The sequence below is a fragment of the Gigantopelta aegis genome, chromosome 6, assembly GCF_016097555.1.
Source record: "Gigantopelta aegis isolate Gae_Host chromosome 6, Gae_host_genome, whole genome shotgun sequence".
Classification (NCBI taxonomy): Eukaryota; Metazoa; Mollusca; class Gastropoda; order Neomphalida; family Peltospiridae; genus Gigantopelta; species Gigantopelta aegis.
The window spans coordinates 55,069,285-55,093,793 of NC_054704.1; the positions used below are offsets into that span (position 1 = coordinate 55,069,285).

A 24,509-nucleotide genomic window follows, 5' to 3' on the forward strand; every position below is an offset into this window, starting at 1 on the left:
TTGTACAAACAAGGACTGGGACTTTGAGGTGGACAGCAAAACAACTTGAAAGATAAAAGAAGCTGGCAGATCAGGAAGAAATAAAATGGAATTATGGCGAGAAAAGAAAGGCAGCAGTGGGATTAAAAACCCAAAAAAACAAACAAACAACAAAAACAAAAACCCACTTAATGTTTCAAGATAATGACATTAAAATATAATAAAGTTATTAATTACAAAAATATATCTGACCTAACAGAAAGAGTATAATACTTAATCATGATACAATTCATTCCTTGTTATAAAATGTGAAATAACAGAATTACATATGGATCTATAAAAAGGGTTAGCAAAGACTATTAAATTGTATAATCTAAACTTAAATTGGCATACTATACACTGTAAAAAAAATAACAAACAAAAACAAAACTTACATGTCATTTGCATCAAAAGCACATTCATTGATCAAAAACAGGACACAAATCTTAAAGATGGCATTAACATTACACATGGAAAAACTGAAAAGCTCAACAAAAATACACTTCTCAAAGTTGATGATGTTGAAGATGACATTTCACTAATTTTAAATAAGCAGCAAGGCATCATTTATATGCACTTTCCCATAGACTGGATAACCTATACCATGATCTTTGATATACTTATGCCAGTAATAGAGTACTATGGTCATTATGAGGCTTCCATTTTTCAATGTACAGTCAAACCTGCCCAAGCAGTATTAAGTCACTTTATTACAGACCTATTCAATCTTACTATAGTGATAAACACATTTTCAAACTGTGTGATAAATTTATTTTGTATTGCACATATGTGCAATCTGGACAGTAACTTTTAAATGGGGAACTCCCTTTTTATTTTTATTGCAGTTAGTACCTTTTAGTTACTGATGTCATCTATGATTTACAAATTACATCACATCGTATTTGAAACATTACACAAGACTGCTGCAGAGTATGATTCTTAACATTACGTAAATCCATGAAAGGAATATTTAAGAAAGAGTTGTTATGACGTTAAATTAAAAACTGTTTTTGTAAAACATATAAGAAGGTATGTAATAAATACTAAACTTCACATACGCTGTTTTCGCTTCCTATTTATTGCACAAGTTTATTTTGCACAAGAACATACCACTTGACTGCTACCTGGTCTCGTGGTATACCCCGTATATTCTTGCATAAAATAAACTTGTGCAATAAATAGGAAGCGAAAACAACATATGTGAAGTTCTGTATATGTATTAAATAAGTACCTGCCTAACACGGCCTACACCTACCTAAACTGGATCCCAAATTACTAAAATACCAGAGTTACACTTTCACAGTAAATATTTACTGTTCTATAGCTGGGTTATTTTAAACAGCAACAGATATTAGCTAAACTAGACATCTGTAGATTTATCTACTATAACAATACATCATATGATGTAGGGATTTACATGAACAGAGAAAAACTGATGGAAGAATAAATTATTCGAAATAGGGAAACTACACTTTATTATTTCTGAAGAAGGCGACATGTCGAAAAAAAATTCACAGTAAACTATAGAGCACACATCCATTAATTAGCAATACAGACTAAAAAAACACACAAACAAAAACAATTCTGTTAAGTGGCAACTTTTAACTACTTCCATTTAAGAAAGGTTTGACTGTACATTAAAATACAGTCATAATCACCAAATAAGAATAAAAATTAAATTTGCCAAATATATTTCATAAAAAATGTATTCAAAGGAAATAAAACAATTAGCTTGTTTACTTCATGAGACTTATTTTTGATACTTTTTAAGATACACTGAATTTGGCTACATACATATATTTAAATAAAAACATTTTATCAACTTGCTCACATTATTTTTCATACAGCTTATTCTCTTGCAGTAGCAGGTTGTAAATGCATATCAAATGAATAGGGAGTAAAAGCAACTTTCAGTGATGCACATTTAATGAACAGCTTACAAGGTATGTTAAATTAACAGCATGTGAGTGCAACTTAAATGCATATATTACATTAACAGCATGAAAAGGCAAGGCAACGTTAACGAGCTTCACTTGTACAGAAAATACGACTTACACCAGATATTAATGTGGCAGCATGTAAATGCAAGATAATATAATAAAAAATAATTTAAGGGGCAGTCTCAAAATTGATCAAAAATATTTATTCATATTTTGTGTGAAATGTCAAAAAAACTTGCACACAAAAATCTCATCCAAATACTAGAAATTTCATTTTAAACTGTTTATAAATTTATATTATTGTAAAATCATTTGCAAAAAATTCTCAAATTAATTATTAAGTGAACAACATACTGTTAAGAACTGGCTGCTATTTTAATGGATACACAATGAAGATTTGTTAGTAGTTTATATATTTTTTGCCTGGGATTCTTTAAGTAAGTTACTGTTTACACCAAATGCCAACACACAATAATTCTGAATTTTTTTTAGTTGGATCAGTTAACTTTCAGTTATTTATCACATATACAGTCAAACCTGTGATAAGCAGCTATTAAAGGGAGAATTAAAAAATGGAATTTTAAGACAAGGAAGCTGATTAATACCAGTCAGTTGATACTATTTTAGATTATTTGGGAGTATCAAAATGTGGTCTCTTATAACCCATGCAATTAAGAAAATGTCCACAGCAAAAAAACATGAAAACAGTCCAAGGCCAAAAAGTGCTGTGGAGAATTAAAAACGCCACAGCCATCTCTGTGAGCAATTGCAGGGGTTGTCTTAACATAGATGGCTGCTTAATACTGGTGGCTGCTAAATCAGGTTTAACTCTATATGTAAAACAAAAAGTGCTGTGGAGAATTAAAAACGCCACAGCCATCTCTGTGAGCAATTGCAGGGGTTGTCTTAACATAGATGGCTGCTTAATACTGGTGGCTGCTAAATCAGGTTTAACTCTATATGTAAAACAAAAAGTGCTGTGGAGAATTAAAAACGCCACAGCCATCTCTGTGAGCAATTGCAGGGGTTGTCTTAACATAGATGGCTGCTTAATACTGGTGGCTGCTAAATCAGGTTTAACTCTATATGTAAAACAAAAAGTGCTGTGGAGAATTAAAAACGCCACAGCCATCTCTGTGAGCAATTGCAGGGGTTGTCTTAACATAGATGGCTGCTTAATACTGGTGGCTGCTTAATACTGGTGGCTGCTAAATCAGGTTTAACTGTATATGTAAAACAAAAAGCTAAATATGACACCTGTAACTTTGAGATTGCACCTTTAAAGTTAATGTACACAAAAATGCTTTTATTACATACAATTCACAAATAATAAACAATTAAAAATAATAATATAAAAAATTCAGGTTTGGAACAATGAAATTTATGGACGTGTAAGGACTCTAGTGAAGTGACAACTTGACTCTAAAGTATTCATGTTATGATTTCTGTAGTGATGACTTATAGTGGCGATGTGTGGTAGAGAAGTGAACATGTTCTAATTGCTATGATGTTGTTACAACTTGACTCTAAAGTATTCATGTTATGATTCTTGTAGTGATGACTTATAGTGGCGATGTGTGGTAGAGAAGTGAACATGTTCTAATTGCTATGATGTTGTTACAACTTGACTCTAAAGTATTCATGTTATGATTCTTGTAGTGCTGACTTATAGTGGCGATGTGTGGTACAGAAGTGAACATGTTCTAATTGCTATGATGTTGTTACAACTTGACTCTAAAGTATTCATGTTATGATTCTTGTAGTGATGACTTATAGTGGCGATGTGTGGTACAGAAGTGAACATGTTCTAATTGCTATGATGTTGTGACAACTTGACTCTAAAGTATTCATGTTATGATTTTTGTAGTGATGACTTATAGTGGTGATGTGTGGTAGAGAAGTGAACATGTTCTAATTGCTATGATGTTGTTACAACTTGACTCTAAAGTATTCATGTTATGATTCTTGTAGTGATGACTTATAGTGGCGATGTGTGGTAGAGAAGTGAACATGTTCTAATTGCTATGATGTTGTTACAACTTGACTCTAAAGTATTCATGTTATGATTCTTGTAGTGATGACTTATAGTGGCGATGTGTGGTACAGAAGTGAACATGTTCTAATTGCTATGATGTTGTGACAACTTGACTCTAAAGTATTCATGTTATGATTTGTGTAGTGATGACTTATAGTGGCGATGTGTGGTAGAGAAGTGAACATGTTCTAATTGCTATGATGTTGTTACAACTTGACTCTAAAGTATTCATGTTATGATTCTTGTAGTGATGACTTATAGTGGCGATGTGTGGTAGAGAAGTGAACATGTTCTAATTGCTATGATGTTGTTACAACTTGACTCTAAAGTATTCATGTTATGATTCTTGTAGTGATGACTTATAGTGGCGATGTGTGGTAGAGAAGTGAACATGTTCTAATTGCTATGATGTTGTTACAACTTGACTCTAAAGTATTCATGTTATGATTCTTGTAGTGATGACTTATAGTGGCGATGTGTGGTAGAGAAGTGAACATGTTCTAATTGCTATGATGTTGTTACAACTTGACTCTAAAGTATTCATGTTATGATTCTTGTAGTGATGACTTATAGTGGCGATGTGTGGTAGAGAAGTGAACATGTTCTAATTGCTATGATGTTGTTACAACTTGACTCTAAAGTATTCATGTTATGATTCTTGTAGTGATGACTTATAGTGGCGATGTGTGGTAGAGAAGTGAACATGTTCTAATTGCTATGATGTTGTTACAACTTGACTCTAAAGTATTCATGTTATGATTCTTGTAGTGATGACTTATAGTGGCGATGTGTGGTAGAGAAGTGAACATGTTCTAATTGCTATGATGTTGTTACAACTTGACTCTAAAGTATTCATGTTATGATTCTTGTAGTGATGACTTATAGTGGCGATGTGTGGTAGAGAAGTGAACATGTTCTAATTGCTATGATGTTGTTACAACTTGACTCTAAAGTATTCATGTTATGATTTTTGTAGTGATGACTTATAGTGGCGATGTGTGGTACAGAAGTGAACATGTTCTAATTGCTATGATGTTGTTACAACTTGACTCTAAAGTATTCATGTTATGATTTGTGTAGTGATGACTTATAGTGGCGATGTGTGGTAGAGAAGTGAACATGTTCTAATTGCTATGATGTTGTTACAACTTGACTCTAAAGTATTCATGTTATGATTTGTGTAGTGATGACTTATAGTGGCGATGTGTGGTAGAGAAGTGAACATGTTCTAATTGCTATGATGTTGTTACAACTTGACTCTAAAGTATTCATGTTATGATTCTTGTAGTGATGACTTATAGTGGCGATGTGTGGTAGAGAAGTGAACATGTTCTAATTGCTATGATGTTGTTACAACTTGACTCTAAAGTATTCATGTTATGATTTGTGTAGTGATGACTTATAGTGGCGATGTGTGGTAGAGAAGTGAACATGTTCTAATTGCTATGACTTGTAGTGATGACTTATAGTGGCGATGTGTGGTAGAGAAGTGAACATGTTCTAATTGCTATGATGTTGTTACAACTTGACTCTAAAGTATTCATGTTATGATTCTTGTAGTGATGACTTATAGTGGCGATGTGTGGTAGAGAAGTGAACATGTTCTAATTGCTATGATGTTGTTACAACTTGACTCTAAAGTATTCATGTTATGATTCTTGTAGTGATGACTTATAGTGGCGATGTGTGGTAGAGAAGTGAACATGTTCTAATTGCTATGATGTTGTTACAACTTGACTCTAAAGTATTCATGTTATGATTCTTGTAGTGATGACTTATAGTGGCGATGTGTGGTAGAGAAGTGAACATGTTCTAATTGCTATGATGTTGTTACAACTTGACTCTAAAGTATTCATGTTATGATTTTTGTAGTGATGACTTATAGTGGCGATGTGTGGTAGAGAAGTGAACATGTTCTAATTGCTATGATGTTGTTACAACTTGACTCTAAAGTATTCATGTTATGATTTTTGTAGTGATGACTTATAGTGGCGATGTGTGGTAGAGAAGTGAACATGTTCTAATTGCTATGACTTGTAATACCTATAAAAGTCATTGTGATTTTGGGGTTCACATGCTATGATTCAAGTCTACTACAAGTTGTTACTACACAAATCGCAACATGACAACGCCACTTTAACTAAATCCATTACAATGACAAGAAATCTAGTAATTATTAGGCTATGTATTGGATCATAAAATATAGTAAAAAAAAAAAAAATCTCCTTTACTGAGATAGCTACTACCGTATTATATTCTATTAATACTGTTTGTGGGGAAAATGCTTATAAAAGAGCCCTTGCTGCAACACTGGAAAAAGTATCCTATATGATGGCTGCGGGTTTCTTCTCTTATTCTCTAGACCAAATGTGGCAATTATTATATATGAAGACTATTTTAGTCATTTATTAAACATGTGCTGGGATCATAATTAAATATTCCTTTTCTTTTTATATTTAGCAACCAATATTTCAAATACACACACCCATCAATATCTTTTTGATTATTCAAAAGAAATTATTATTAATTTATGAAAAGTGGCTAATTTTGTGTTTAATAATTTGCTTACAGTTAACCTTGCTTATGATCCTTTATGCTTTATACATACAGTGTTAATAAATATTGGCACACATAACACAGCTCAGTATTACCATTAATTTATAATCATTAATGACCAATGTACAGTTGTAAATAATACTAAAACATGTTAGCTGGAAAACAAAATCCATGATTATGTTTTAAAACTAAAAACAGTTACTGTACCAATTCAATCAATTGCTACAATTACCATTTTTGACAGAATTGCTTTAACATAAATGCAAACTGATAATGTCCCTTTAATGTAAAAATACAAAACCAGGGTTATATTTAGAACCCTTTTAATGTAAATATACAACTAATTCTGTTAGTTGTTATACATTATCTCTATACATACACCTTATAACTGTAATTAATAATTTTACTTTTATTTAAAAAAAAAAAACTTTTAAAATGTCTTACCTGCGGTATAAAAGCTAAGATTTGATCCTGTAGACAGTACAGCTTGCTGGTTGCTAAGATACCAATCTCATTTGACGGTCTCCCTGTGAGGCCAAGTCTTTTGTTTTTTCCTGAAATATCAATTTGTCATTTCAGTGGGGGTTACAACATTACAGTTCTTAATTCATATGGGACTGTTCACAATTATCAACAATTTCACAAGCAGGTAAACCATAATCTTTATCTGATAATCTCCATTCTACCTCTTAATCTTATGAACTAATTTTTGACAAAAAACACAATGAGGGGGTACAAATTTATAACTTTTACTCTCAAATTTTCACTAATAATTTTTATAAATAAATAAAACAAAGTTTATATTTGAATCGATAAGTATTATTTTCGTGGGTTTTTCAAATTTTTATATTTTAGATCAGTTGATTAAAATTAGGAAAAACCCCCACAAAAACTCATGTTTATTCACAGGCATTTGTGGTCAGATGTCCAGTATTTATGTCCATTATTCCCTATAACTATGTTTATTTTACAATAACTGTTTTGGGAAACAAACTACAGTTCATATCCCAGTATTTTGTGAGTTTCGTTGTTGGTAAAACTGGCACAATCAGCTGTCAATCCCTGAAAATGATCGCAACATTCCGCAATTATTGTCAAGTGAAAATACTTGCCGAAAATCACTTTTTCAACTCAAAATTCCCAGGTATTTTCCATTGAAAAACGAAAACCTAAAGCTGCCATACTCTTAAATAATCTATTTCCAGTTGGTCTATTATTATTTCTGGTGAATACTGCGTGCAAAACTGTGGGAAATATGAATTGGTGAATGCACTGTATACAGAGTACAGTATGCGTGACGTCAGATGAGATATCTCGCCTGCAGTTAAAAACACACATAATTTTTTGTACTGATTTTGTAAGGAATATTTTTATCAACATTTCTGTTTGTTTTGTAAGTAGATGCTGACATTAATCACCTCACCACTTACATATGGTTTGTACACTGATGGAATTGTTGATCACTAGAAATGACCCTACCTGAGAATGCATTAAACATAATCAACTAGGACTTCGTGAAAGATGAAAGAATAGATTACTATTATTTACATTATTACGCTGTATGATCAACTATTATTTACATTATTACGATGTATAATCAACTATTATTCAACTACTATTTACATTATTATGCTATATGATCAACTCTTATTTATATTATTACGCTGTATAATCAACTACTATTTACATTATTATGTTGTTTAATCAACTATTATTTACATTATTATGTTGTTTAATCAACTATTATTTACATTATTATGTTGTTTAATCAACTACTATTTACATTATTATGTTGTTTAATCAACTATTATTTACATTATTATGTTGTTTAATCAACTATTATTTACATTATTATGCTGTATGATCAAGTCTTATTTATATTATTACTCTGTATAATCAACTACTATTTACATTATAATGTTGTTTAATCAACTACTATTTACATTATTATGTTGTTTAATCAACTATTATTTACATTATTATGATATATGGTTTACTATTATTTACTTTATTATGCTGCATGGTTTACTATTATTTAGGTTGCACAGCACTATTCATTACACCATGTAATTCAATACAAATTCTTTGTCAGTATATATTGTGAAAATTACAATAATATTGAGAGGGCTACATGACTGCTAGTTTTAGAGAGTACTCTCCATTGACAACTACCTTGCAAACAATCAACATCTGTTGACCATGAATATTTTCAGGTAGTCACCCTTACATCCCATTTTGCTGTTATATAAGTCAAAGTATACCAATTGCACAGTTGTTATCACATTGTATTATTTAAATAACTTATTTGTAGTACTGAATCTGCTTGTAACCATCCAAGAAAGATTTAGAAAGGAATTTCAGAATGTTGTATTATTTTGTCCAGTGAAGAACTGTTTCCTAAACCAGACTATATTAAGCTGCCATAATGTAAAGCGCCTTTACATTATTATGCTACATGCAATCGAACCGAGGCTCAGTCTCACCTAGAAGGGAGTAGATCTGACTAAGAACGTGAGCTGGGTAGACTTTGATGGGTGCCACCTGGGATATTGTAGCTACCTCAATGCCACATTCAGCAAGCTTGTCTTGAACAATCGAGTCCTCTGCCAGGATAACAACTGTAAAAATAACATAGTACTTGGATGGAATCATAAAATGTTAAATCTAATATATAAAAAAAATGAAGAGATTAAATCATCTCCAGGCCTATTAAAAAGAAAGAAGAAAAAAAGAAGAACATCAGTACGTTTCGCTGTTATTGTGATGACTTTACCATATTCTTATATAGAAAAATGTTCTGACCTCATTAGATATTAATTGCATTGTTTTGAATTCTGCCCAACATAACCATCTGGACTGATACAATAAATAGAATGATATTATTACTAAAATAGTGCACGTTTTCATCTCAGCTAAACAAATTTGTAATCATTAATGAATGAATGTTGGTTATTAAACAATATTAATTGTTCAAAACCATGATCCACACAACTAACTAATAAATAAAATACTACATTATAAACAATTACTTACCTTGAACAACAATATCAGGTTTTGATTCTAAGACAAGTCTTTTATTAAGTGGGTCAAGTTCTCCAGGTGATAAAAATCCCTAGAACAGAAATCCATTATGATTATATATTGAAATTATTTAATATTTGAACTTGATCAGATTACTACTTTACAAACCAGTAATGACCAGCATAAAACATATAGTCAAACGTGTGCATTCCTGTAATGCTCATATCTTGTTTATGCATAGTAAGCTGGGATGTCAAATAGCCAGTCGATAGAATTTTACAAAGTCTGTTAATAAATAATGAATGGCAAATAAGTAACTAGAGACTACAGCTGTAGTGAACATTTTTAAGAATACAGTGGATGAACTACCCTTTTTTCTCTCTTTTTTTTTTAAATGTTCACTAACCCAGTTCACAAATCACAACGTCAGGATTGGATGCCATAAATCACTGGCCAGCCTTAATTTTACTTCAATAATAATCAAATATGAACTCTATGAATACCAATTAAAGTTGCAGATCCTAGTTACATCCCGTGAAAATGGACACCAAGTTTAGTTACAAACCTTAACACATCTGTATAAAGTTACAATAAAGTGAAACAAGAGTCTGTGATGTTGAAATATCCTCTAAAAATAGACCAAGAGCTTATCTTCATAACCATTACTTCTCATAGGTACGTGCATTTTTAGCAGTATGGAAAATGCATTTCATGGTATTACAAACACCAGGATGACCAGAACCACTTGGACATATGGATGTCAGATTTCCATTACAAAAAATGGCTCTAATAGTGAATATGTGGCAGTGTTTAAAAACTAGGGTCTGTCATTTGAAAAGAAGTTTTATGACCGTACTTCATACACCAGTCTGCCCAGGATGTACATTGACTGAGCCCACATGTGTGGCATTTTACCACCTGGCACGCGCTTTTGGCTTTTAGGACAACGATATTCCTCGTCAACCTGAATAAACAAAAATCATACATATCATTATAAATAATGGTCAAATAAAATACATTGCATGTTTACTACTTTTATCACACTGTCATACAGCATCTAAAACATGTAAATAATATAAAAAAACAATTACCAATTTATTCATAGGGAAAAAATAATGTCAGTTGTTATTCTTCAAAACAGTGAATTAGAATGATAGAATGTGGACTTTTAATGTTACAGATAACCAAAATAACAGCCTCAAATGACAGCGGTAATAGGGGAGTATAGTAGGTGGCTACAAGTGCCTCTTAAAGCCAGAAGTAACTATTGAACTCCGAAGTGGTCACACAAAGCCGACAAATAAAACTGATTGGAAATGGCAGGTGTGTGGCTCGGATAGCCACAAAAGGCAAGCACCTGTCACAGTAAGAGACAAGGACTGGAATATGGAGGTGGAGCTGCCAGATCGGCAAGAAATGAGATGGAATTTAAAGGAAAGAAAAACAAAGGGGGCAGGGGGATTTTTAAAATAATAATAATAATAATAAAATAATAACAGTAAGCTGCATAAGAGCCAAGTGAATCTGGTGTATATTAAACTCACTGATTTGTCTATCTATAAGACATATATATTATTGTTATGAGGTGTTTAATTTGTGCTAAACATAGATAGAAAGTTCACATTCAATCAGTAGTCATTGTAAACTGTTGTTATGTAATGTGACTTTAAAAAAAATATACTGGCAACGTATTGGTTTTCAAAATACACTGTCAATAGCTAATTGGTTCTTTGAATAAATTATTATCTTATTAATTAACTGAATGTGTATCACCAAAAGAACAGACTATCATAACCAAATTTGTTTTCTTTAGGCCAAATTAAAACACTTATTTTATCAACTTATAAAATATTTAATTATTTGTAAATTTATGTAATTTATGTTCACAAACACCACAATGTACTGATTGCTGGTAGCAAATTCCCCAGTCTCACTCAGATAAGTAAAAAATATATATCTTTTTTGATATGGAAGTGGTTGAATTGGTTATACAAACCGTTTCGGCAGAAACATAGTACAGCTCTGGTAGGTAAGGGATTCCGTCATCTGTCTTCAACATGACTTCGTCAAGCTTCTGTCTGTACTCCTCTACCTTTAAAAACACAATTACGTACGCTGTGCATTAAACAACACATTTATTTCAAAGGTAGTGCAGAGTTTTGAGACAAATAATATTAGAAAAATTTTACAACCCAACCCACTCCAAAAAAATATATATATTATTACAGAAGAAATCCTACTGTTGTCAAATAAGCTACTTATTCCAATTAATAGCAAAGGATCTTTTAAATCAACTATTCAAGAAACTGCTATTGAAATTACAGAACGGAAAATAACTCTATGAATACCCTAATAGGAGCTTCAATTCTAGAACTATCACACCTCAGGAGTACATTCTATCACTGCAGGGATACAAATAAGACAGTCACAGAATAGAGTGAAGGGAAGTTTTTAACTTTCGGACAGTGTGTGCAAAATCAGGACGTCTCAAATGTATTTTAGAGCATTATGGATTTAAAATATAACAGAATCAGGAACAAAATAGCAGAAAAGATAATAGTATTTACATCTGTCTCTGAGAAAATGACCTGCAATTTTTTTATGGTTTTAGCAGATGAATTTTTATTTTACCTGCTAGGTCTAAAAATAGACTACATTTTGTTTTTCCCAGACGACTATTTAGAGCCCTGCACAGAATTACAACCTATTCCTGAATTCTGATCTCAGTTATTCATACCTGCTTTCTATCATTACGGAATAACCCCTCAAGGATGAAGAAAGCAAAAAACAATGGCCACTGGCATTCTATGTTTTCAAAGACTTTCAATTCTGAAGGTTCATAGTGGAGACGATTTGGATCCTGAATTTTTTAAAGAAATAATAATAATTAAAGCATCTGATCATAAAATATTAACAGTTTTTGAATAGTCATTAGAACTACATGGAAAGAAAGACAAGAAACAAAACCTAATAATGAATGCATTATAATGACACCCCAGCCAAAATCAATTATACTGACATGGGCATCAAGCAATGACACATTCAATTAAAATACTATCTATTTAAAATCTCTTTAAATTCTTGATTTCTTACTACAAGAAAACAAAATTTTAAAGACTCTTATAAATTTTTCCCCACAATGTTTTAAAATCTTTTCCTCTCCCATGGTTACATGAAACCTACTTTTAGGAAAACTCTACAACAGGTTTGGGAAAAGAAACTCACAATTTAGTCAATAAGATCATTAGACTCGATAAAGAACTAGCTACTTTACACACCTCTTTTACTGTCTTGTAGCCATCCCTCAGAAACCTACAGCAGCCATATTTACCCTGAAATATTAAAACACATTAATGAATTCTAAAAGCCAAATCAAATAACAAATACTAAATACAAATGTAAGTTTTGAATAAAATATTATTGGCATTGTATTTCCTAAATACGTTTTGAATTGACAACTAAAATACAAAATTATATTTCCATGTATATGACAGACATAATTTTGTTCTATACAGTATGGTGATGTTAGTTGTAGTATTTATAAACCCTTGCATACTCAACACATTTGGTCGAGGATCGATCCAAGTCAGAGGGTCCATTGAGCTATTTCTTATTCCAGCCAATGCACCACAACTGGTATATCAAAGGCTGTGGTATGTGCTATCATGTCTATAGAATGGTGCATGTAAAAGGTAACTTGCTCCTAATGGAAAAATGTAGCTGGTTTCCTCTCTAAGTCTATATGTTTGAAATTCAATAGCTGATGATTAATAGAAAGAAAGAAAGAAGTGTTTTATTTAACGACGCACTCAACACATTTTATTTACGGTTATATGGCGTCAGACATATGGTTCAGGACCACACAGATTTTGAGAGGAAACCCGCTGTCGCCACTACATGGGCTACTCTTCCGATTGGCAGCAAGGGATCTTTTATTTGCGCTTCCCACAGGCAGGATAGCACAAACCATGGCCTTTGTTGAACCAGTTATGGATCACTGGTCGGTGCAAGTGGTTTACACCTACCCATTGAGCCTTGCGGAGCACTCACTCAGGGTTTGGAGTCGGTATCTGGATTAAAAATCCCATGCCTCGACTGGGATCCGAACCCAGTACCTACCAGCCTGTAGACCGATGGCCTGCCACGACGCCACCGAGGCCGGTCTGATGATTAATAAATCAATGTGCTCTTGTGGTGTCATAAAACAAAACAAACTTTATTTTGTCAACAAGAGGATATATGTTGTAAAGCATCGAACACTCGCTTTTGTATTATAAAAATTAAAGCAGAAAATTAAGATATGTTTAAGTTATGGAACTTTTGTTTTGCTTGTTTCTTAATTGACCTGGATCTTCAACAGAGAGTCACAGCCTTCATATATGTGTAGTGATTAGTTCTCACTTGACAAAAGCAAACCAACTGTTTTTATTTTGAACAAGACAATAAAACTTTAAAAAGTAAAAGAAAAGTTATTTGTATCATAAACTTAGTGTTAAGGTTGTAAATATACATGTAACAATAAAATATTTTAAAATAACGTTCACACACCTCAAGTTTTTTCACAATTGTACTTCTTGTTTCATCAATGATGTCGACATCATCCACAGCAAACGCAGGATAACCAATAATGGCTATCAAAGCAGCATCAATTTCCTATAATAAAAAAACCCGGAAAAAAACAACTTATTAATGAAACATTTCACTGCAAGAAATTAATGTTCAAAATGTGATTGTGATTCCTTAATATTATAAAAATCAAATACTTTATACCTTTATTTGAATATGGTTTTGTGATATTTATTAGCGTGTAGTATGTACAACGTGTGATTTTCATTTAAATACTACCAGCAAACCTATTTGTCAACAGATTATTTATAATATGTTAAGAAATATTTTGCTTTGATGTACCAATCAAAAAAAACAAATTACTTACTTTTGAATTTGATTCTCTTGGAAGCATGGAATGCAGAATTGCCTAAAAACAAACATTATAATTATGATGAGTTAATAAGTACTTTTTAATTAGTGCTATGCTACTTTAATTTTATTTAAGTATAGTTACTATAAAATAAAATAAAAATTCAATAGAATAGAAGGGTCATGTACATTTTCAAGGACACCCTTGTACAATCTGTAAAAAGCAAACTAGAGTGGATTCATAGGGGTTGGGAAAGGACACAGGCTTGCATTTAGGTTTTAGCAATTAAATAAAAGAATTTTAAAAACCTACTTATATATGTTAATAATATACACACCTGACATTGTTGTGCTTCATCTGGAAGGACATGAATGATTGAAGCCGGACCACCAAGAGCCCCAAACAAGTCAAGTCCATTAATGGCGTCAAGTGCCGACTAGTGAAACAAATGTAATAAACATTTTTAAAAAGCCAATAAAATATCAAACAAATTTCATATTCTTTTAAAAATAATTAAAAATAAAACCCTGTAATAATTTATTACCTTAACAGAACTGTCTTATGAGATCAGAAAGATGTACTGTTAATTGTATTTTGCATTTATGCATAATGTCAAAACATTATGTTTCAAAGATTAAATCGATTAAAGCATTTTCCAGGTTTAAAACTCCCAAAACTAAAAAAAACTAAAAAAAACATGACAAACTGAACTATTTTCTTAACAACCAAGTATGTAAAATACTTAAATGGATGGTGTAATAAAAACATAAGTACCTTAGCCATGCCAATTGAGCTGGAGTTGAGTTCAGGAAGTCCATGGTTGGTCTTGTCACCTCGTTCCCAAACCCCATAATCCTGAAATAAAATGTAAATTTAAAAAACAAATGTTATCACAAGAACAAAAAAAAAGATTTACAAGAGTATAATAGCTAATCAAATGAAAATACATTGAGGGATAATGGCATAATGCCAAACAAAGACACTTTATTAACGTGCTAGTTCGAAAGCAACCTCAGAACATTATCCAGTGAGCAACTACTAGTTTAGTTGTCAAACAGCATTTAATATCTTAGTTTATCTGGTGGAAACAGACAGTTATCATTGCCAAGATTAATGGAACATCAAGGACAAGCTCTTTTAACTAAAACACCTCAAATTAAGCTAGAATAATAGTACATTGCATTTTCAATACCTTTATGGGTGAGTAGAAAGGCATAAAGTACATAATTATACATGCAAAAGCATTGAATTTTGCCTTTAATATACCAATCACTATAACTACAAGTACATATAAAGATAAAAATTTGCTGTGAAATTTTTTTTGTTTCCTCTTTTTATGATATCTCAACCTCAGTGCATACCTTTCATTACTCATCGACTGGTACAAATACCTCAAAAGCCAATGAAATGGCAAGATTCTTTCACTGTATCAGGAGTATCAGCATCCGATCACATAACTATATTTACATATATTCAATGAATCAATATTGTCAACCATTAGTAGTAAAACCTACAAGATTTTAATTATGTTGTTAAAACTTACTGGAGTTCTGTAGGCACTCTCTACATAAAAGACTAGATTTTGTATAAATGCCACCTCATCCAATGTGTACACAACTTGTAGACCTATGGGGGAAAAATGAAATTCTCAACTTTAATACATTATTTTTGCAATCTTACAATTCAACAAGCATTCTGAGAGTACTGCTAAAGCAAAAGCAGTCCCCTACTGGGCTCAATTTTTTTTCATATCTCCAAAATTCAAGGGCTATAACTATGTGAAAATAAGTAAGTCGACATGAAAGTTAAACTTGATTTTCAATTCAATAACTTGAGGAATTGCAAAAAACCAAAAACAAAAAAGTCCGGAAATTTGTTTTCGTATCTCCCAAGTCCAAGGGCCATAACTCTGTCAAAAATAGGTAAATCACGACAGTTAAACCTGATCTGTAACAATATATGTTAAAGCTATACACATAATTTCAGCTCAATATCTCAAGGCAATTGTGAAGAAACATCAAGTAAACTACATGTGTGATGAACGGACAGATGGACGGAGTTGGAACATATAGATGCCAATTGCTAATTTTAAGAATAATTGGTGATTTGTTTGTTTTTGGTGAAAACAATTAGTGTAATAATCGATAATGTGTTGGGAAATATATATGGGTTTTGCATTTTTGAAATAATTTGGCGAAATGTTCTGATCACCTAGAGCTCTTACATGTAGCATACTTGAATTTTAATTAATAAAACAAAAAAGGGTTACCTGATGCAGTAATCTGAGCGAGGGTCAGGAGATAGAGGGACGTAGCATCCACCTGCAGGTGACCCCATTCGAGGTCGCCCACAACCGGCTTCCCGGTCTTACTGCAGTATTTTGCGTGCAGAGCATCACGTGGGTTCTGGGTATGCTTGAACGCTTCCAGTTTGTCCACCTGCATCATCATGCTACGCAAGAGTCCCCTCATTACCTTCACAACAGACTGCAATCAGATACAGCAGCATCATCATCAAGCTGTTTATTAAACTGTCACGTAATATCATTCATACATATAAATACAGATCTATAACAAGACATCACCCAGTCTGATGAAACACTATTGTAAAACAGTTTATTTAATCTGTATCATACACCAGCTAAGGTACACAATTGTTTATCATATCACCATGTTCATGATAGCAAAAACACACAAGTTGATTAAAACTATAGTATTGTTGTGTTTGTCTTTTGTACATGAAATATTATGAGATGGAAATAAGACAGAACAAGGTTTGGAAAAATAGATTATTTTAGAGCTTAATGGAATTAAAATATCACAGAATCACAGGATGAATAGCAGATGAGATAATCAAACATGCATCGGTCTTTTGAAAATTGACCTGTGATTTTTGCTTGGTGGTTTTAGCAGGTGAATTTCTATCTCATCTGCTAGGTCTAAACAATGGAGTGCTTTTCAAAGGCCACTATTTCTAGCCCTGTGCTACGATATACGTTATTCCTTCCCATTAGCAGTAAGGGATCTTGTGTATGTACTATCCTGCAATGATATTCAGAAATACACTGTACTGTTTAAAACAATTATGTAAACATTACTTATGAATGTACATCGACAGTTTTCGTATATCTATATACTCATATTGAAAGCATAAAATTATTAGAAACCTGTTCCAGCTCGTAAGCTTTGGCTCGATCTTCATCTAAGTCGGCAGTCTTCCTGTAGGCGAGTGCGAGGCCCCACACTGACATAATAGAGTACAGGTTGTCTCGCACCCACGCATGGCTGTTCGTATCACTGGTGGACAGCAAACCTGATGCAGCATTCTGAAACATTAACAGAGACTATGTCACATTTTCCATTTATAAATATGATTTTTTTTAATGATAATAACATAAAAACACATAAAGCAATGGTTAAATATTTTCATTATACACTAGAGATGGGAAAAAGCCCTTTTTTTCCCAGTATGGGGAAATAAAAGCACTTTTCTCCCCAATCTGAGACAGATTCTCTGTCTCCGAGACCGAAAAACATGTGTTTGCCGGTCCCACTTCTGTTACTCTTGTTAGTCCGAAGCAACAGGGTTGAAACTTAACATGAAAACCATGGTCGCCAGCAGGGCTAGTTTAAGAAACGTTTTACTGGCCCTTATCAAATCCAACTAGCCCTCCAGTTATAACATTAAAATTTAACTGCACAGCCAAAATCAAAACTAAATGTTGCTGTATAATAATCATGTGCACTGTCTGGTGTATATTGTAAATGTGACTAATAAAATAAGATTGAAAGAATTTTTTTTTTAATGTATGCCAAAATATATTGTGTACGTTTTTTAAAAATACGAAAACATGCAAACGTACTGTTATAACCATGTTTCAGTTAATCATGTTCGTGCAAGCTAAAACTACACGATAGCCATGGCAACCGGTGATTTTGTCACGGAATAATAAAGCTAAGTAAACAGGCCAATAGGAACGATATCTGAAGTGGTAGCAAGAGCTATGATATAACGCACTCATCATGATGTCAGATTAATTACTTCACATACTTAGGAGGCTTCCACCCCACTTGAAGAATATTCCACAAAACCAAATTTCACTTGTTTGTGAATGGTTGGGCGACGGTCTCCAAGCATGCTATTTAAAATTACACACGCTCTTGCAAAGACTGCCAGGCCATTCAGAGATTTCAGTGTGCATATATTTTTCTTTAGGCTTGTGAACTAGTAGAAATCCTGACAGGCTAGTAAATTTTAGTTTGCTCTGGTCCAGCGGGCTAGACAAATACTTTCTATTTCTGCACCCCTGCTTTTATTAAACAGCAGTGGAAGAGACACCCATGTAATATTTATCATCTCTTCACATTGTGGAATATATGCTTTTTGAGAGGACATGACCTCTGATCAGGTGACTGACCATGTCACACAGTACAACTCTGCATAGGTGTTCATGCAAAAAATGTCTGCATGGTTCTTTCGATTGGGTGGAAGCCTCCTAAGTATGTGAAGTAATTAATCTGACATCATGAGTGCGTTATTACATAGCACATGCCATGATGTTAGATTACGTCATACTGACCAATCAGTCTTGAAGAGTATACCATAAACATGCAAATTGGCAGACGGCAGAAAACTGCATGTATTTTGCCCTATGTAATCTCAACTTGACTATATCAGTGACATCGCTACATTTTCGTATGTGGAAACTCTGTCACTGTAATGTTTTTTTCACGATTTGTATCTGGACAAAATTTGGGTGAAATCTAACGATAATTAAAGGTAGGAAAGTAATGTATCATAGTTGTTAACAATTTGGTTTGGACTTTAGGCCTAGAATGGATTTGTTTCAGTCCACATTGTTGATTTTTTTTTTAAGTTAAAAGGACATTCCTGAGTTTGCTGTAATTTTTAAGATGTTATCGACTAAAAGAGACTTTTTAACGATAGTAATTATATATCAAATATATTTTTCTGCATAAAATATTAGTGGCTGTATATTAAATGTGTTTCTGATCGTTCTAATATTTGTACTAAGGTCGATGACAGTTACTTCTCACACCCTTGTTTTGGCTTCGTACTTTTTATTTCTTTCATCTTTTGAAACTTAAAATTAATATTTTGTCCAGAATGATTAAAAATAACAAAATACCAACCTGTAAACAACGTTGTCCACTTATTATAGAAATTTGACAGGTGTCAAAGTTAGTAGACCAGTTCTTATTTTAATGTGGCGAAGCATTGTAATAATATAGCTAATTTAAAATTTGAACGACATCAGTATTCCAATGACGTCACTTTGAATCACCTTACAATAACCATACACTGGGTACATGACGTTTCCATTTTAAGAATGCTGGAAAAATCCAATGCAAACTTGCTATTGAAATTTTTTTGTTTGAATATTACTAAGGTCGACGACAGTCACTTTTTGCACCCTTGTTTTGGGTTCATACACAATAAATATAGCATATCTTACCATAATTTCACTTCAAATCCATATTTTGTAAAAGGTACAAGATTTTCTTCAAACACATTCGGATGCATTAGTAATGTTCAAACAAAACATTTTCAATAGCAAGTTTGCACTGGAATTTTTCCAGCATTTTTAAAACAGAAACATCATGTACCCAGAGTATGGTTAATGTAAGGCGATTCAAAGTGATGTTATTGGAATACTGACGTCAATCAAATTCAAAATTAGCTATATTATTACAATGCTTCGCCACATTAAAATAAAAACTGGTCTACTAACCTTGACCCGTAAAATTTCTATAACAAGTGGACAACGTTTTTACAGGTTGGTATTTTGTTATTTTTCATAATTCTGGACAAAATATTAATTTTAAGTTTCAAAAGATGAAAAAAATAAAAATTAAATACCTTTTGTCAAATATATCATATCAAAAAATTATCATTGGATATGTTTTATTTACTGTGTACGAAGTCAAAAAAAGGGTGTGAAAAGTGACTGTCGTCAACCTTAATGCATCTGAATGTGTTTGAAGAAAATCTTGCAATTATTTTTTTTTACCTTTTACGAAATATGGATTTCAAGTCAAATTACGTTAAGATATGCTATATTTATTGTGTACGAACCCCCAAAAAGGGTGCGAAAAGTGACTGTCGTCAACCTTAGGTTAAATTTCATTTTATTTCCTAAATTTATTTTTTCATACATCATGAAATTATTTGAAGACAAAATCAAGTTTGGGCTTCTTACAAATATTAAGACGACCAGAAACACATTGAATATACAGATACTGATATTCTAAACAAGAAAATGTATGTAATATGTAAGTTTAATCGTAGAAATATTTTATTAGTCGGAAACATCTTACAATGCAGCAAACTCAGGAATGTCCCTTTAACAGATTGCAATCTTATTTTGTTTCACGTATCGTAGCTGAAAAATGTAGAATAGTATTTCCGTAAATATCGTATTCGTGTTTTTGTAATCAGGTGAACGAAGTTAGGGACGTCAATGGTATCTGGACACTATCAGTAACAAAAAAAGAGGCAAACCACCGTCGTTTTCATGTTACGTAACAACACACTATCACGATATTTGATAGAGCCCCGAAGTCCAAATAAAAGGGACACGTTTACCTGATACTTCAATATACTTCTGTTAACTAATCTTTGATAATAGTCAAGACGAAGTCCCGAATTGCTTCTATTCCTCATTGTTAGTCCTAAGTCATAACATAAATTGTTAGCAACATCCCTTGACCTTGTTCTTGGGTTAAGGCTGAGGTCGAACCAAACACCGTGATCCCCCATAATTGCGCATCTGAGTTATTTATTTTAAATTTAATATAGAACTTGGGCCTAAGGATCGTGAAACGCAATATATTCTATAGAAGTGTGTTTACATATCCTGGGGTATTTCATAAATCTCACAAGCTAATGATAAAGTTTATGTTTGATGCGCTAATTACTTTTACAAATAATTACGAAATTGACAAAAAGAGACATTATTATTTTGCTTAATCTACATTGAAACAAACGTTTAATCCGCGTATTAGGATATCCGCCATGACGTAGGTCGAAGCGTTTGTTACATTATTTTAGTCATGGGCGTACATAGGGGGGGGGGGGTTCGATGGTTCGACCGAACCCCGAACCCCTCCCCCCCCCCCCCGAAATCGCTTTTTTATAATTTAATATATCTGACATTATTATATTTACTCAACATAAAAATATATGCCCAATATCTCTGCAACCTATTTTGGAACCCCCCTTTTCAAAACTTAACATAGAAATATATGCCCAATATCTCTGCAATCTATTTTGGAACCCCTCTTTTCAAAATCCTATGTACGCCCATGTTTAGTTGAAGTCATCAGCAGTTTTAGCTATTTTAGTAGTTTTTACTTTTTGTGTTATTTTGTCGGTATGGACAGGGTCAGCTTTTTGTTCCCTCAGCTCTTTAATCTATGTCACGGGTTTAAATTATTACTTAAATTTAGTTTAAACAATATTTATTCCATTTTTGTTTTCTGGTGGGATTGGTCGACAAGCCTATATTAGGACCTTTCCCTACATTTTTTTTACAAACAAGCTGTGACAAAATGACAGACTAAATACATATAATAACTAACAATAATAAAACATAATAGTAGATAGTTAACATAATTTTAAGTGAGCTACAGAAAGCAAAAGTACGTACAGAGAATTAAGACAGACTAGTAGAGAATTGAAACTGCTATTAAAGTTACATTCTCTGGTTACCATATTATAACATCATGTACAAATGTGAAATACAAGCTCAAATGCACTTTTAAAAAAGTCGTGTGTGTTCGCTATGAACGGATATCGTCAAACGTATACGCTTGATTCGTCGCCTGTGCCGCTATAGCTCGGCAAAGCACAAACGACAGCCTGTTGTCAGTTTCAGTTAACACGTGCGTTTGCCGATTTCAAATTGTAGGGTTCCTATTTCAGAATTGATATTTTATAAAGTGTTAGTAGAACTTTCAAAGTTAAGTTTGTATACCAGTAACACATTAATCATGTATATATGTTTTAAAATAAAATATACTAAAGTAGACAATGAATGTTTTTACTTCTTAATTTTACGTGTTAAAATCGACAAATTCAAATAAATATTATTTCGTTTGGAAAGTGTAAAGTTGGGGGGTTTAACGACATCAAAGATAAAGCATATTGATTTAATAATCATCCGACCCCATACAACCGTAAATAAAATGTGTTGAGTGCGTCGTTAAATAAAACATATCCTATCCTTCCTTCCATCTGCTGTTGGATGTCTAACATTTGGTAATTTTGACATATAATCTTAGAGAGGAATCGGGTGCATGTGCAGGGGGAGGGTATTGGAGGTCGAAACACTTACTTGCCCAAGCTTAAAAAAAAATCGAAATGTATTTTTGGGGGGAGCATTTCCAAAAAACACCTTTTTAGGTCTAAGTAATGAATAAAAATGTTACGTAAATCGAACACAGTACCCTCTTCCTCTACCCCTAGAGCGTTACGTAATTAGTAACACCCCCTTACATGCAATGCGTATGCCAACAGCTGGCCACTGTCAAAATTTCAAGGCAAATCTCCCACTCACCGACTGGAAAGGCGTTGTACCATACCTCTATACCATATTTCTATATTTTCCTGAATAGTTGAGTGTAGATCATCAAATAATAAAATGTTATGATTAACATGTAGATATTTCTGTAAATGGGTATTTCGATGCACCCTGAACAGAGGGCAATGACACAAGAAATGTTCATCATTTTCCACATGATGTCCACAAGCACATTTTTGATTATCTATGAGATGACGCTTAAATTTATGACCATTTAGGTTACTGTTACCCATTCTAAGTCGACAGTGTAGTATCTGCTGACGTCTTTCGCCATAATAAAAGTATGATGGGATAGGTTCAGTTGCATTAGTTGCATGCTTGAACCTACTTAGTGATTTACGGTTTTTGATGTTAGAAGACGTATTATTCCATAATTTAACTGACGAGGGAAAGAACGAAAAGGTCGTGGTAAATGAAGAATTAAATAAATAGGTAACAAATTATTTGACAGTTTAAACATCATTGTTCACGCCTTTTTGAGAGTGGTGCGAAACCGGTTTCTTTATAAATAAGATCGTGTGAAGTTCCCCTAACAGCACCACAAATTGTTCTAAGAGCATCTAACTGAATATTTTCAAGGTTTTGTGCTAACTGAAAGGAACAGTTATCCCAAATAATATCAGCATAATCAAATACTGGAAGAATAAATGACTTATATATATTATTTCTAACGACTTTCTAGAAAGACGATATTTAAAAGACCTGAGGCAGTTTATCATTTTACTTGTTTTATCGATAATGCCAGTCTCCTGGTCCTTGAAATGTCAGGCCCAGATGCTTATGAGATTCAACTTCTGATATTTGTACATTATCTAAAAGCAGGGATGGATTATTCATAGCAAAACATTTGCGACAAAATATGATAGTTTTAGTTTTTTTCTGGACTAAATTTAACCAACCACGTTTTGGCTCAAGTATTAATTTGCTCAAGATCTCTGTTAAGAATATTTGCACCGGCCTCTGGGTTTTCGACTGAGATACAAAGAGCGGTATCGTCAGCAAAAAGTCGTATGTTGGATGTAATTCCATTTACAATATCATTGATATAAATCAAGAACAAGATTGGACCAATCACAGAACCCTGAGGGACACCAGAAGGAATTTCTTTGCTCTCGAAGAATGACCATGTATTAGGCCTACTACACACTGTTTATGACCAACAAATGCTTTACTTATATAACAGAATACTGCTCTGATCTCTTTCCCTCCATCCATTTCCTGTCGGATTTCGTAATAAATAATGGATAAGATACAAACATTAAATCAATAATACTTTTACTGTACTCAGTGATTCGTGTGGGTTCTGTAATTAATTGTGAAAGCTGAAAACGAGCATATAAATAATTTATATTTACTTTTTTTTAAATTATTATTACCCCCAGATCATAGACAATGTCAAGGTTGGGAAGCCTTGAATCA

At 32.8% G+C, this 24,509-nt stretch overlaps 1 protein-coding gene across 1 annotated transcript in view; it reads right to left on the reverse strand.

The window, feature by feature from the left end:
- Positions 1-21,253, reverse strand: part of LOC121375527 (phosphorylase b kinase regulatory subunit alpha, skeletal muscle isoform-like) — an 82,361-nt gene extending 61,108 nt beyond the window's left edge. Inside the window, 15 exon segments of the mRNA XM_041503022.1 lie at positions 6,994-7,103; positions 9,033-9,167; positions 9,583-9,661; positions 10,427-10,534; positions 11,567-11,662; positions 12,308-12,430; positions 12,849-12,902; positions 14,119-14,223; positions 14,504-14,545; positions 14,826-14,924; positions 15,263-15,343; positions 16,032-16,114; positions 16,758-16,974; positions 17,655-17,813; positions 21,095-21,253. Coding sequence (XP_041358956.1) covers positions 6,994-7,103; positions 9,033-9,167; positions 9,583-9,661; positions 10,427-10,534; positions 11,567-11,662; positions 12,308-12,430; positions 12,849-12,902; positions 14,119-14,223; positions 14,504-14,545; positions 14,826-14,924; positions 15,263-15,343; positions 16,032-16,114; positions 16,758-16,974; positions 17,655-17,813; positions 21,095-21,172 — 1,569 coding nt within the window. The 5' untranslated portion in view covers positions 21,173-21,253.
- Between the last annotated feature and the right edge of the window lie 3,256 nt (positions 21,254-24,509).